Raw genomic sequence first — 15198 nt, 5'->3', positions numbered from 1 at the left:
GAGGTGTGCTCTGATTGGCCAGCTATCCAGTGCGTTGTGATTGGCCGAATTCCTCAAGCGTGTGACGGAAATGTTATGTCCCTTACCATATTTTGATGCTTGCGGCAACCACATGTGACGACGACTCCGCTTCGTCCACGGTGAAAGCCGATTTGGCGATCCACAGCACGAAGTTGATGTATTTCCTCAGTGACTAGCACGGATCAGCTCTAGACATGACGAAGCGGATATCGTCCTCTTTTGGAAGGCCAAACAAAGTAGTTTCGCTTTCACAACGAAACACAGCGTCTCCACGGTATGGCGGTGGCAACAATACTACAGCGAGAATAAAAGTTACGCCTTCTTTCTTTGCGTGAACATTTGGGTGGCGTTATGCAAATCTTCCCACATCGTGACGTAAACATGTGGGGGCGTGTTAGAACGAGCCGTTTTAGGTAGGTGTGGTTGACTCTTAACTTTTATAAAGAATATCTCTTTGGATTTGAGACTTTAGTCTTTGCAACTTTACAGATCTTCTTTATGCACCAACAGCTTGTAACACTCCAAAGAGAAAGGAAAAATTTAAATCGCATCATATGAGCCCTTTAAGCAAGTGATCAATTACCTAAAAACTGTAGACTATCCCTTACAGCCTTGTTTTCATCCACATAAAAATTCAATATGTCATCTGCCCTGCTCTGTCTATAGGTGTTAATTGGGACTGTTAATCTGCTGCTGTAAGGCTGTATACTGTGTTTTAACATGATGTAGATGTATTCAATGAATACCTTTAAGGAGTCATGTGACATCACAAATTTAAATCTAAAGGAATAAAGTATAAAAATACAGGCAGATAACTATGCATACCTGAACAAACTGAACTTAATGTGTGTACCTGAACAAACTGAGCAAGGTTTCGATACACCTGGAGGTCTTAGCAAGAGTCTGTCCACATCCTGGAAAACAAAACAAACACACACACACACACACACAACACAAACCATTTGTGAATTGCCAACCTGTTTTCTCCCCACTCTACAAAACCACAGTATCAGCACAGGAATGGTCTCACTGGATGTAAGTTTTATGGTAAACCTTACGGTTGTTGGCAACCAATACAGACAGCATGTACACTGCTACTCTTTTTTCCGTCAGAGGCATTTTCTGTTCCAGATGTTGCGCTAAGTCACGAAACGTCTCCTCTCTGCACAGTGACTGTTTACAGCTCTCTGCAAGTTCATAGTCAAATGTTATATTTCAGATATTAACTGTTTAACAATACAATTATAAAACCACACAGATCCACATGTATGTATGATGATAACTGCATACACACCACGTAATTCAGCCAAGGATGCAAGTGTAAATAGAGCGGTCTCTTTAACCTGAGAGAAAGTGCTGGACTTTGACAGGTTATATATGAAGGAAATTCCTCCAATCTCTCTAAAGAACTCCACATACTGACCTAATGCACAAAGAAATATTTAATATTTATTTAATATAATATTTTTAGGTTTGTATGAGGCAGTGTCATATGAGTATGTTCTGAGCTGTAAATCAGACCGTTTTGTTTGCAGATTGAGATGATAGTGAGAAGAGCTTGTTTCTGTGATCCAGGCCATTTCATCTGGTATTTCAGACATTCCAGTAACAGACGCAAATCTGTCTTGGTAGCTGAAAACATGAAGACTGTGAAGTCCTTTAGCGTGGAAAGCAAAATATGTACTTGGATCTGTTCAACAGATGGGTTTTGTGCAATAAAACACAATATAATATTAATAAATGTTATGTTTCCACTTAAGACAAGGTACATTTTAACCATACAGTCTATGATTTTAACAGAACACAAACCAGAGAAAGTAATGGATTTTACCGGAACTATGTCGTGATAGTCATTAAAAACATTGCATAATTGTTCACAATTCAGTTTCAAAGTATCAAGATATTTTAAAGTTGCATAATAATAATGTTATGTAATAATATTTGTTAATGTTATTAATTAAAGTTTTCATATTGTTAACAAAAATAAACTAACGTTAACATATATATTATGATATGATGCTGACCTTCCATTCTTCGTACTCAATAAACCATCCTTTTCACCTACACGCTCAAAGTGTCACTATATCCTGCAAAAAAGATAAATGTTGTTAGAATTTGGTAACGTTACATAAACTGTCTGTAAATAATAACGATAAGCAACAACTTCGCTGAACGCCACAATATTTACCTTACGACTGAAGGGTTTGGTTGGCTTACAATAAATACACGACCTAATCCTAAATTTTTTACAAAAGAAACTTTAAATATTGTTGATGAGGCCAGAATTATTGATATGAAAGACCAACGACATTTCAACGGAAGAACTTCATAATCCCGCTCCGTAAAGTGCCGCTTTTTTTAATCACGTGATGTGAGCAGATTGGAAAACGACTTAGTTAATAAAATTAATTAATTAGTCATTAATTGATTCATATTATTTATTTGTATATGTGTGTATAATATAATATAACATAAATGAATTAATTACGATTTTTTTTTTTCTATCATATAAAAAAGGCGGAGCTGTGAATACTGAGTACGCACATGACTGTAGGGGGCGCTCGAGCTGAACGTTTGCAACCAGCTACGACGGAATCATTCAGTGAGCAGCAGTGCCAGGTATGTGTCTGTTTGACTCGACTTTTACTCATATTAAAGCTGTCCTTTGTAGGGAATTGTTGCACAGACATTTCTAGACTTTGTTCAATTACACAAATTTGCAGGAAAAACATCACTAAATTGTAAAATTAGCCATTACATTTGCCAATTATCACGAAAACCGGTGTTCCGGTGAATTCAGTTTCCCTGTTTCCCCCTCACAGCGCCTGCGCAACTTCGCAGTGTTGTCAAGTGACTAAAAACTACCGCTGGAAAACCGCGGACTTGGCAACACTGCGAAGTTGCGCAGGCGCTGTGAGGGGGAAACAGGGAAACTGGATTCACCGGAACACCGGTACGGTAAGCTAGAACGTTTTAGACTAAAATCAAGAAGTAAATAGTGTTTATATGTATATAGATTTTATTTGACCCTGACACATATGAGAAAGCCTTGATGTTGGATTTTTTGCATTGCAAACATGGCTAGATTTATACTTAGAAGATTTTGCATGATCTATGAGTTCATAACAATATGTAATATTAACACGTCTTAATCTTTATTGGTTATATCACTGACTTGAGCCTGCAAAACACAACTATTTCTGCAGATTTTAATCTGCACAATGTCCATTTACTGTGATTTTTGATCAGTTTAAAGACTGCCTGTTACTAAATCTTGTGATTTCACGTTGTGTTTTTCCAGATGCTGGAGTTGTAGACTGATTTGATCACTGCATCCAGGCAGTAATGTCTGGCTATTTGTGTTCAAGGCTCCTCCTTTACACTGGTGGAAGACATCTGACCAGTTTCTTTGCACCCAGCCAGCATGTTTTACCTGATAAACTGTGTAGAACCTACCCGCTCCCTTGTCATGCCCGGAGCTTTTCTTCCCGTAGTCGATCAGATGGAAGCTCAGGACAGGAAGGAGAAAACACACTGCATGCTCCAAGACGTGAACTAGACTTCCAGCTGAGCCGGCTGCAGATCAACGCAGTTCTGCGTGCTAATGAGCAGTCCGTTCGTTTTCCAGAGTTTGATGGCCGTAGTGGTCCCAGTCCAGTGCTGAGGTTTGAGAGCAACCAGCTTTCCGCCAATACTCCACTAGAGGACCGACGCAGCAGTGCCAGCTGCCTCCAGACTCGTGGCATGCTTTTTGGCATGTTTGATGGACACGGCGGACATGCGTGTGCTCAAGCGGTCAGCGAGCGTCTGCCTTATTACATCGCTGTATCGATGATGTCAGAGTCCGTCCTGGAGGATCTAGAGGCTGCCATGGAGACTTTACGACCCGTGCCGCCCATTCTGCAGTGGTACAAGCACCGTAACGACTACAACTACAGGGAATCAGCAGCCCTCTATGTCAATCATTTGCGTGTTTACTGGCAGGAGCTTCTGGCGAGTGAAGAACACGGAGACGGCATGCGTCCCACAGATGCTCTCATCTATGCGTTCCAACGACTGGACACGGATCTTTCTCTTGAGGCACAGGTGCCGCTCGCAAATGACCTGATGCGGAACACGGCCATCCAGGCCGCCTTCGCTGGCTGTACGGCTTGTGTGGCTCACGTTGGACCAGAAGGTGTGCATGTTGCAAATGCAGGAGACTGTCGGGCGGTTTTAGGCGTCCAGGAGCATGATGGGAGCTGGAGTGCTTTGCCACTCACACAAGACCACAACGCTGCCAATGTAACCGAGGTGGAGCGCATATGGCAGCAGCACCCGGCTAGTGAACGGCATTCGGTAATCGTAGACGACAGGCTGCTTGGGGTCCTGATGCCGTTGCGTGCATTTGGAGACGTTCGCTTCAAATGGAGTCGTGAGCTCCAGCAGAGTGTTCTAGAGAATGGAGACTCTGATTTAGAAGCACTGAATCTTCATCAATACGCTCCACCTAATTATCTCACTCCACCTTATTTAGAGGCGACACCAGAAGTCACCTACCACCGGCTTCGACCGCAGGACCGGTTTTTGGTTTTGGCCTCTGATGGCCTCTGGGACGAGATGACCAGTGATGAGGCGGTCAGGCTTGTGGCGGAACATCTGACTGGTATTCATCTGCAAGCTCCGGTTTCAGCCAGCCAGCTCAACTTGGGACAAATGCACCAGCTGCTGCTGCAGCGACGGGCCAGAGCAACACCCGCTTTGGATTTGAACGGTGCCACACATTTGATTCGCCATGCACTGGGCACAAATGAGTATGCAGAGATGGACCAGGAGAGACTGGCAACTATACTGGCTCTGCCTAGCGATTTAGCACGCATGTACCGAGATGACATCACTGTCACCGTGATTTATTTTAACCCTAACTTCAGCAAAACTGCTAACTAACAACGACCAACATTTTAAAGTTTCAGATCTAAAATTATATTTGAAGAGTTGTTTTCAGCTGTGAATTTTTTTTAATGCATTTTATGTGTTTTTCTCGTTCCTTACTGTCTTTTATATTGTTGCGTATACTTAAAAATGTCTACAGGTGACATTAATTTAAGTTTGCAACAGATGCTTGCATTTTGTTTTGGAGAATGTGAATGCAGACAATGGGTAGAATTCAGTGACTCACTTTAAATGACACTTTATGGGTTACAAATGTGAAGGTAAAGTCTTAATCTGTTTATGTAGTTCTGTCAGCAGATACAACTAGCATGCAAATCAAAAAGCGTCTCTATAATTAAGGCTAGTTATTTTTCAGCCTCTTGCAAATGTTTTAATTATGATGCTTTTCCTTACACCTCACAGCTTTTATGTCTCTGATGGGTATAGATCTGTTCTTGTGCTTTGGCTGTTTTGTTGAAATAGTTAATGCCTATGTGTTTTTAATCATAGTTATATTGGGTTTGTCTAGGATCTGTTCAAAGAAGTAGTCATTTAAAGTGTATTTTTTACAACATTAGGATTAGAATAATGATTAAGATTCTTCTCATTTATTCTATAGATGTTCCATAAGACATTAATTTTGCTTGCATATTTAGCACACTTGGTTCTTTTTGCTGTACGTTGTTTTTTTCTCTGCTTGTGCTATGAAAACATTTTCACTTTGCACCTTGTAGTGACTGCAGGTTGTGTCAAAGTACTACAATGAGTCACAACAATATTCTTGTCAATGGTTAAACTGATAATATTTGCAGTGCCTTAAAGTATGAAGGTCATAGGGGCCAATTTTATGGAAGGTTGTTTTACACGTTACATTTTACATTAACGTTACATCAGCTTGCAAGTACATTTCAAAATCATTTTGCTTTAGCAAAATTGTCTGTTCTATATGTGGATATATGAAGTAAACCTGGTGCACTATGTTTCCTAATAGTAAACAATGTTTTGCTTTTCTGTGTCTATATTGTTACTGTTTGTTCTGGTCTAATGTGAGTGAGAGACTTCAGAAACTCTCCTCTTTTGGAAATTTGGGAAAAAGATCATATATTTTCACTGCAGAATTTTGTCTTTGTATTTTTATGATGTCTATTATAGTCTGCCTCTTTGGTTATTAAAAGACATTTAATCCAAATGATATTGACGATCTGTTGATATTTCAGAATGGCACAAAGAAAGAAGCAATACAGACACTTAAAGTCACATTGTAGTCACATGGAAATGTTATGTTATGCCTTATGAAAAAACAAGGTTGTTAAATAAAATTATGCAAAAACACCTCAAAAGGGTTCTTGTAAGTAAAATATTAATTTCTGATCTAAATTCAGCATCACAGTTGTAGTCAGATGTGTAGAAAATGATTTGTTCTTTGCTCTTTTTTTGAGAATGATGATTTTGCTTACGTTGATTGCTTAAATGTATCTGTTACACAACATCTAATGAAATAACAGGTAAAAGGGAATTTAACTAATACTTACATACACTGCTGTTCAAAAGTTTGGGATCAGTAAGATTTTTTTAATGTGTTTTAAAGAAGTCTCTTCTGTTCATCATGACTGCATTTATTTGACCCAAAATACAGAAAAAACAGTAATATTGTAACATTATTACCATTTAAAATTATGGTTTTCTATTTTAACATACTTTAAAATATAAATTACTGACCCCAAACTTTTGAACGGTAGTGTATATTGTTACAAAAGATTTCTATTTTGAATAAATACTGTTCTTTTTAACTTTTTTTTTATTCATCAAAGAATCCTGAAAAAAGTATCACAGGTTCCAAAAAAATGTTAAGCAGCAAACCTGTTTCCAATATTGATAATAAATCAGCATATTAGAATGATTTCTGAAGGATCATGAGACACTGAAGGCTGGAGTAACGGCTGATGAAAATTCAGCTTTGATCACAGGAATAAATTATATTTTAAAGTATATTAAAATAGAAAGCCATTATTTTAAATACACACACACACACACACTAACAACAACAATAACAATAAAATGGAAATGGGCGTCTGAACAAAAGAATGCCCCTGACGAAGGAATTTAACTGTCTAATTGTAATGAATGGTGTTACACTTCATAACAGGCAAAAGTTAGAATTAGCAGAGAAATCTGACTCTATGTTGCGATTGAACAGGACGTCACGTACATTAATACGTATTTAATTACAAATGATCTAATTAACATGGTGAAATGAACGTTGCTTGCAGAAAGACAGCAAAACCACCATAAGCTGACTTGCTTAGCCGGGGCGAAATCATGACGTCATGATTTTAGTACTGAAGTTCCAGGGTTGCCAGGATATTTAAAAAAGAAACGCCCAATTGCTACTAAAAACTACCGCTGGAAAACCGCGGACTTGGCAACACTGCGAAGTTGCGCAGGCGCTGTGAGGGGGAAACAGGGAAACTGGATTCACCGGAACACCGGTACGGTAAGCTAGAACGTTTTAGACTAAAATCAAGAAGTAAATAGTGTTTATATGTATATAGATTTTATTTGACCCTGACACATATGAGAAAGCCTTGATGTTGGATTTTTTGCATTGCAAACATGGCTAGATTTATACTTAGAAGATTTTGCATGATCTATGAGTTCATAACAATATGTAATATTAACACGTCTTAATCTTTATTGGTTATATCACTGACTTGAGCCTGCAAAACACAACTATTTCTGCAGATTTTAATCTGCACAATGTCCATTTACTGTGATTTTTGATCAGTTTAAAGACTGCCTGTTACTAAATCTTGTGATTTCACGTTGTGTTTTTCCAGATGCTGGAGTTGTAGACTGATTTGATCACTGCATCCAGGCAGTAATGTCTGGCTATTTGTGTTCAAGGCTCCTCCTTTACACTGGTGGAAGACATCTGACCAGTTTCTTTGCACCCAGCCAGCATGTTTTACCTGATAAACTGTGTAGAACCTACCCGCTCCCTTGTCATGCCCGGAGCTTTTCTTCCCGTAGTCGATCAGATGGAAGCTCAGGACAGGAAGGAGAAAACACACTGCATGCTCCAAGACGTGAACTAGACTTCCAGCTGAGCCGGCTGCAGATCAACGCAGTTCTGCGTGCTAATGAGCAGTCCGTTCGTTTTCCAGAGTTTGATGGCCGTAGTGGTCCCAGTCCAGTGCTGAGGTTTGAGAGCAACCAGCTTTCCGCCAATACTCCACTAGAGGACCGACGCAGCAGTGCCAGCTGCCTCCAGACTCGTGGCATGCTTTTTGGCATGTTTGATGGACACGGCGGACATGCGTGTGCTCAAGCGGTCAGCGAGCGTCTGCCTTATTACATCGCTGTATCGATGATGTCAGAGTCCGTCCTGGAGGATCTAGAGGCTGCCATGGAGACTTTACGACCCGTGCCGCCCATTCTGCAGTGGTACAAGCACCGTAACGACTACAACTACAGGGAATCAGCAGCCCTCTATGTCAATCATTTGCGTGTTTACTGGCAGGAGCTTCTGGCGAGTGAAGAACACGGAGACGGCATGCGTCCCACAGATGCTCTCATCTATGCGTTCCAACGACTGGACACGGATCTTTCTCTTGAGGCACAGGTGCCGCTCGCAAATGACCTGATGCGGAACACGGCCATCCAGGCCGCCTTCGCTGGCTGTACGGCTTGTGTGGCTCACGTTGGACCAGAAGGTGTGCATGTTGCAAATGCAGGAGACTGTCGGGCGGTTTTAGGCGTCCAGGAGCATGATGGGAGCTGGAGTGCTTTGCCACTCACACAAGACCACAACGCTGCCAATGTAACCGAGGTGGAGCGCATATGGCAGCAGCACCCGGCTAGTGAACGGCATTCGGTAATCGTAGACGACAGGCTGCTTGGGGTCCTGATGCCGTTGCGTGCATTTGGAGACGTTCGCTTCAAATGGAGTCGTGAGCTCCAGCAGAGTGTTCTAGAGAATGGAGACTCTGATTTAGAAGCACTGAATCTTCATCAATACGCTCCACCTAATTATCTCACTCCACCTTATTTAGAGGCGACACCAGAAGTCACCTACCACCGGCTTCGACCGCAGGACCGGTTTTTGGTTTTGGCCTCTGATGGCCTCTGGGACGAGATGACCAGTGATGAGGCGGTCAGGCTTGTGGCGGAACATCTGACTGGTATTCATCTGCAAGCTCCGGTTTCAGCCAGCCAGCTCAACTTGGGACAAATGCACCAGCTGCTGCTGCAGCGACGGGCCAGAGCAACACCCGCTTTGGATTTGAACGGTGCCACACATTTGATTCGCCATGCACTGGGCACAAATGAGTATGCAGAGATGGACCAGGAGAGACTGGCAACTATACTGGCTCTGCCTAGCGATTTAGCACGCATGTACCGAGATGACATCACTGTCACCGTGATTTATTTTAACCCTAACTTCAGCAAAACTGCTAACTAACAACGACCAACATTTTAAAGTTTCAGATCTAAAATTATATTTGAAGAGTTGTTTTCAGCTGTGAATTTTTTTTAATGCATTTTATGTGTTTTTCTCGTTCCTTACTGTCTTTTATATTGTTGCGTATACTTAAAAATGTCTACAGGTGACATTAATTTAAGTTTGCAACAGATGCTTGCATTTTGTTTTGGAGAATGTGAATGCAGACAATGGGTAGAATTCAGTGACTCACTTTAAATGACACTTTATGGGTTACAAATGTGAAGGTAAAGTCTTAATCTGTTTATGTAGTTCTGTCAGCAGATACAACTAGCATGCAAATCAAAAAGCGTCTCTATAATTAAGGCTAGTTATTTTTCAGCCTCTTGCAAATGTTTTAATTATGATGCTTTTCCTTACACCTCACAGCTTTTATGTCTCTGATGGGTATAGATCTGTTCTTGTGCTTTGGCTGTTTTGTTGAAATAGTTAATGCCTATGTGTTTTTAATCATAGTTATATTGGGTTTGTCTAGGATCTGTTCAAAGAAGTAGTCATTTAAAGTGTATTTTTTACAACATTAGGATTAGAATAATGATTAAGATTCTTCTCATTTATTCTATAGATGTTCCATAAGACATTAATTTTGCTTGCATATTTAGCACACTTGGTTCTTTTTGCTGTACGTTGTTTTTTTCTCTGCTTGTGCTATGAAAACATTTTCACTTTGCACCTTGTAGTGACTGCAGGTTGTGTCAAAGTACTACAATGAGTCACAACAATATTCTTGTCAATGGTTAAACTGATAATATTTGCAGTGCCTTAAAGTATGAAGGTCATAGGGGCCAATTTTATGGAAGGTTGTTTTACACGTTACATTTTACATTAACGTTACATCAGCTTGCAAGTACATTTCAAAATCATTTTGCTTTAGCAAAATTGTCTGTTCTATATGTGGATATATGAAGTAAACCTGGTGCACTATGTTTCCTAATAGTAAACAATGTTTTGCTTTTCTGTGTCTATATTGTTACTGTTTGTTCTGGTCTAATGTGAGTGAGAGACTTCAGAAACTCTCCTCTTTTGGAAATTTGGGAAAAAGATCATATATTTTCACTGCAGAATTTTGTCTTTGTATTTTTATGATGTCTATTATAGTCTGCCTCTTTGGTTATTAAAAGACATTTAATCCAAATGATATTGACGATCTGTTGATATTTCAGAATGGCACAAAGAAAGAAGCAATACAGACACTTAAAGTCACATTGTAGTCACATGGAAATGTTATGTTATGCCTTATGAAAAAACAAGGTTGTTAAATAAAATTATGCAAAAACACCTCAAAAGGGTTCTTGTAAGTAAAATATTAATTTCTGATCTAAATTCAGCATCACAGTTGTAGTCAGATGTGTAGAAAATGATTTGTTCTTTGCTCTTTTTTTGAGAATGATGATTTTGCTTACGTTGATTGCTTAAATGTATCTGTTACACAACATCTAATGAAATAACAGGTAAAAGGGAATTTAACTAATACTTACATACACTGCTGTTCAAAAGTTTGGGATCAGTAAGATTTTTTTAATGTGTTTTAAAGAAGTCTCTTCTGTTCATCATGACTGCATTTATTTGACCCAAAATACAGAAAAAACAGTAATATTGTAACATTATTACCATTTAAAATTATGGTTTTCTATTTTAACATACTTTAAAATATAAATTACTGACCCCAAACTTTTGAACGGTAGTGTATATTGTTACAAAAGATTTCTATTTTGAATAAATACTGTTCTTTTTAACTTTTTTTTTATTCATCAAAGAATCCTGAAAAAAGTATCACAGGTTCCAAAAAAATGTTAAGCAGCAAACCTGTTTCCAATATTGATAATAAATCAGCATATTAGAATGATTTCTGAAGGATCATGAGACACTGAAGGCTGGAGTAACGGCTGATGAAAATTCAGCTTTGATCACAGGAATAAATTATATTTTAAAGTATATTAAAATAGAAAGCCATTATTTTAAATTGCAATAGTATTTCACAATATTACTGTTTTTTTCTGTAATTCTGATCAAATAAATGTAACCATGATGAGCAGAAGATACTTCTTTCAAAAAATATTTCAAATCTTGCTGATCCCAAAATGTTGAACGGCAGTGTAAGTATTATTGTTCAAATTTCTGTAAATCATCTCTACGTTTTGATAAAGCCATTAATCATCGGTCCACAGGAGGGCTCTATGGATTGACCTGTGCTGAAACTCTGCGCATGCGCGGAGCGCCCGCGGAAATTCAAACGCTCGAGCTCAGCTGACAGACGTGGACGTTTGGAAACTCCACAAACTCTGTCACGGTTATTTTACTAAGGTAAGAAAGCTATATTTTTAACAATAAAACTGACAAAAATGGCGTTTTATATTTAAACGATTGCCATTACCTTTCACTCTCTACGACTTCGACCATTTTGCATTTCGTATTTTGTCTTTGTTTAACAGTGATTGCTAGCTAGCAGCGCTTTGGCCTCAGTGTCTCGCTATATGAAAAATACATATTTTGATTCCTTTAGATTAACCAGTCATCTCGTATCAACAACAACGACGTTCGTAGTTTATTGTTGTTGATATGAACATTTGAAATGAACCCGTATAAATTGTTCTACAGGACTGTATAAACAAAGTTAGTAACACTTCTGTAACGTTATATGATGAATTTTAATTTGAAATCAGTACCTATACGTCACATACACCTGATTTATGACTGTTTTAAAGTCTTTATTAAACTTAATTTCATTAAACTTGAAGCTGGTTTTCTGCTGACAGGTGATAAGATGGAAAATCAGAAGAGACCGAGAGATCCACTGGAGGAAAACTCTTCAGCTTCTAGTGGTAAGACTGTGTTCTCATCTGTCACCGCCTTTATTCTTCAAACACACTAACCATTGCCCACTTAGACAGTATTTTGAAGTATATTAATTTGTCAATTGTTGCAAAGTCTAAGATATGTCAGCTACGTTCTTTTGTAACTGAGTTTTATTCTTTATATACACTGTTTTAAGATTATATGTGACGTTGTTAGTTTTAACCATTAGGCTGTATAATGATATCAGTGTGAGTTATAAGTTCTAAAATGTTTTACAGAACTTGAAAATGTGTTGAAGAAAAGGCGGCTGGCAGCAGTGGGAGAGGAGAACCTGGACCCCAAGAAATCGCCTGCCAGGACACGCTTGCAATTGGCAGAGCTGGAGGTGAAACCAGACACTCCAGCCATAACCTCCATCCACTCCAGAGTCCAGCAACTCAGCCAGAGACGAGATGGTAAGAATTCAGATTTATCCTTTTGTAAATCACTCTGCCAATTCAAGTATATTTAAACTATTTGTTAACTTTTTTTTTTTCTTTTTTTGATGGAGAACCTGGCCCCCAGAAATCGCCTGCCAGGACACGCTTGCAATTGGCAGAGCTGGAGGTGAAACCAGACACTCCAGCCATAACCTCCATCCACTCCAGAGTCCAGCAACTCAGCCAGAGACGAGATGGTAAGAATTCAGATTTATCCTTTTGTAAATCACTCTGCCAATTCAAGTATATTTAAACTATTTGTTAACTTTTTTTTTTTCTTTTTTTGATTTTTCAGTACATTTCAAAATCATTTTGCTTGTGATGGTTTATATGTGTACTATTTTATATGTAGATTTGTGAAATGAAACTGGCGCACAATGTTACTTGATAGAAAATATTGCTTTGCTTTTTACATTTTTGTTGTTTGTCTATATTGTTACTGGTTATTTAGTTCTAATGTTAGTGACAGACTGAAGACCTTTTTTTGGAAATTTGGGAATGGAACACTATTTTCAGTGCATAAATTTGCATTTTTATGATGCCCATTATAATCAGCCTCTCTGGTTATTAAAAGATGTTTAATCCATTCCAAATGATCTTGTTGATACTTCAGAACGGCACCAAAAAAATATATATATATGTTATATAAATATAACATATAATTTAAGACTATTAAATACATCTGTTAATAACATAAATAGTTCTAACACTTCAGAAATGTTTTTTTTTTTTTTGTATAATTTTGTATTGTTTTTCTTATTATTATTTTTATGTATTTTGCATGGAGGCTGCATGGAATGTTTGTACTTCTAAAATGTAATTTGTCCCAGTGCATGGCTATTTAAGGGAACTGCAAAAAAGACTAAAACTTGTGAGAGAAAAAAACAATCATCTACTAAATGCACTTTTCCTAATATGTAAATTTGAATGTAAAATCTTGTTGAATTTTTTTTTTAAATGGCCATGTTTTTTTATTAACCACCATTCATTCTCTTTCCTGTTGCACTTTATAATTTTGTTGTCTGTATTATGAGAATTGTGCCGTTGATATGTTTTTAAGCATGTTTATGTAGTGTAATTATATTTCCAGTGTTTAGTAATGAATTGTCTTTTTTCTGTGTTGTCAGGTGGGACTGGGTTAGTCCAGCGCTGCCTGTCTGACCCCGGGTCCGAGGGTTGCACCGACAGCATGTCCTCGCAGATCTGTCATATCGGTGAGTATTTTCTTCCACATAGGCTGCTGCAGCTTCTTTTACTGCATTCTTTATTAAGTCTTTAACTGTGGCGAGCTGAATGTGCATTTTTATGTAAGGTGAGGGAGAGTTTAGCTCTCGCCTGCAGTGCTTCAAAGCTCCGACGCCACTGAACAGCCCCGGTCGCTCCACCCCCTGCACACGCAATCTCTCCAGCTTTGTGCATGGCATGCAACAGCAGCTGAACACTGCAGTGACACCCAGCAGTAAAGAGGCCTCCCGTATCCGCCAGGTAGATCTGTCCCACCCATTTCACCTTTTTTCTGACTGTTTCTGAAACAAATCTCTAAGCGAAGGATATGTATTTTTACTAAGTTCAACTGTCTTCAAATACAGGCACGTGAGGATGAGTTGCGTCAATTGAAGGTTCAGCCAGTGGCAGAAAACATGTGGTTGAAGAGGAGTCTGTCTGACTCTTCCCTCATTGAGGTGAGCCAGTCAGGTTAAGATGTTTGTCTGTTTACTGTGGATTCTTGTCTGGATTTTGAGCATTTAGAAGTTTAGATCAAAAGTAAATAATCCCCGTTTTCCCAGAGGCCATCTCCGTCCACATCCTCTCCCTGGGTTTACAGGCAAAATCGAAAACCCCAGTGGCCTCCATTACAGCCCGGGAGTGTGAGCATGTATTTGAGACAATTTGTTGAAGTTTGTTATTTGACTTTTCATTTTTTTCATTTGTCTGTTTCGTCATTCTTCTTAGGGCTCCAGACTGCGACCATTTTTTCTGCCGGTGCGACTAATTTTTGTGAGCGGTCGCACTGGCGCGACCACTGCATTGTCCAACTCATAAGCGCTGCCATTTCTGTTGCATTTGAGAAACAGCAAACGAAATGAAAGCGAAACTAAACCGTGCTACGTTTCAGCTGCGCAGCTCGGACCGCTACGCAAACAAACTTGTCCGAGCTCAGAATGATCCTCAGCTCAGTCGCTCCTGGTGGTGATGGCTCATCAATTGTGGTAACTGTAACCGTGGTGTTGTGGTAGAAATAGTCGAATGCATTACATCATTCATTTCAGGGTTTGTACAACCTTTTGAGAGAGAATTTCAAGCACTTTTCAATTACTTTCAAGCATTTCACACAACTAATTCCAGCACTTTAAAGCTCTAAAATGATCCAGTTTGAATGTTATTTTTAATGGGATGACCAAAATATACTTTGTGGTAAACAAAGACTTATGTAAAATTTAAAAAATACATCAAATCACAATTATAACCAGTAGACAGCAGCAGAGGAGC

General features: G+C 38.9%; 4 protein-coding genes across 5 annotated transcripts in view; 3 read left to right on the top strand and 1 right to left on the bottom strand.

Moving 5' to 3' along the window:
* Positions 1-1663, bottom strand: part of LOC107736230 (telomere repeats-binding bouquet formation protein 1-like) — a 23261-nt gene extending 21598 nt beyond the window's left edge. The window contains 4 exon segments of the mRNA XM_016547700.1: positions 875-935; positions 1080-1208; positions 1316-1444; positions 1543-1663. Coding sequence (XP_016403186.1) covers positions 875-935; positions 1080-1208; positions 1316-1444; positions 1543-1663 — 440 coding nt within the window.
* Positions 1664-2566: 903 nt separating this feature from the next.
* Positions 2567-6196, top strand: LOC107735667 (pyruvate dehydrogenase [acetyl-transferring]-phosphatase 2, mitochondrial-like). Of its 2 annotated transcripts, none has more exons than XM_016547280.1 (2): positions 2567-2640; positions 3323-6196. In XM_016547280.1, the coding sequence occupies exon 2, from the start codon at positions 3367-3369 to the stop codon at positions 4945-4947; it is 1581 nt and encodes a 526-aa protein (XP_016402766.1). In that variant the 5' UTR covers positions 2567-2640; positions 3323-3366; the 3' UTR covers positions 4948-6196. The 2 variants fall into 2 exon arrangements, with proteins under 2 accessions (XP_016402766.1, XP_016402771.1); XM_016547285.1 differs by lacking the exon at positions 2567-2640 and adding an exon at positions 2947-2979.
* Positions 6197-7393: 1197 nt separating this feature from the next.
* LOC107735654 (pyruvate dehydrogenase [acetyl-transferring]-phosphatase 2, mitochondrial-like) lies at positions 7394-10643 on the top strand. The gene is made up of 2 exons (XM_016547273.1): positions 7394-7426; positions 7770-10643. Exon 2 carries the CDS (start codon positions 7814-7816, stop codon positions 9392-9394), a length of 1581 nt encoding a protein of 526 aa, XP_016402759.1. The 5' UTR covers positions 7394-7426; positions 7770-7813; the 3' UTR covers positions 9395-10643.
* Positions 10644-11619: 976 nt separating this feature from the next.
* LOC107736219 (actin-binding protein anillin-like) overlaps positions 11620-15198 on the top strand; it is a 15481-nt gene continuing 11902 nt past the window's right edge. The window contains exons 1-7 of the mRNA XM_016547693.1: positions 11620-11737; positions 12190-12255; positions 12508-12684; positions 13836-13922; positions 14021-14193; positions 14298-14390; positions 14496-14576. Coding sequence (XP_016403179.1) covers positions 12198-12255; positions 12508-12684; positions 13836-13922; positions 14021-14193; positions 14298-14390; positions 14496-14576 — 669 coding nt within the window. The 5' untranslated portion in view covers positions 11620-11737; positions 12190-12197. The remainder of the gene's footprint in view (positions 11738-12189; positions 12256-12507; positions 12685-13835; positions 13923-14020; positions 14194-14297; positions 14391-14495; positions 14577-15198) is intronic.

The sequence above is a fragment of the Sinocyclocheilus rhinocerous genome, unplaced genomic scaffold, assembly GCF_001515625.1.
Source record: "Sinocyclocheilus rhinocerous isolate Xijiao unplaced genomic scaffold, SAMN03320098_v1.1 scaffold942, whole genome shotgun sequence".
NCBI lineage: Eukaryota > Metazoa > Chordata > Actinopteri > Cypriniformes > Cyprinidae > Sinocyclocheilus > Sinocyclocheilus rhinocerous.
This window is presented reverse-complemented; position numbering and strand designations above follow the sequence as displayed.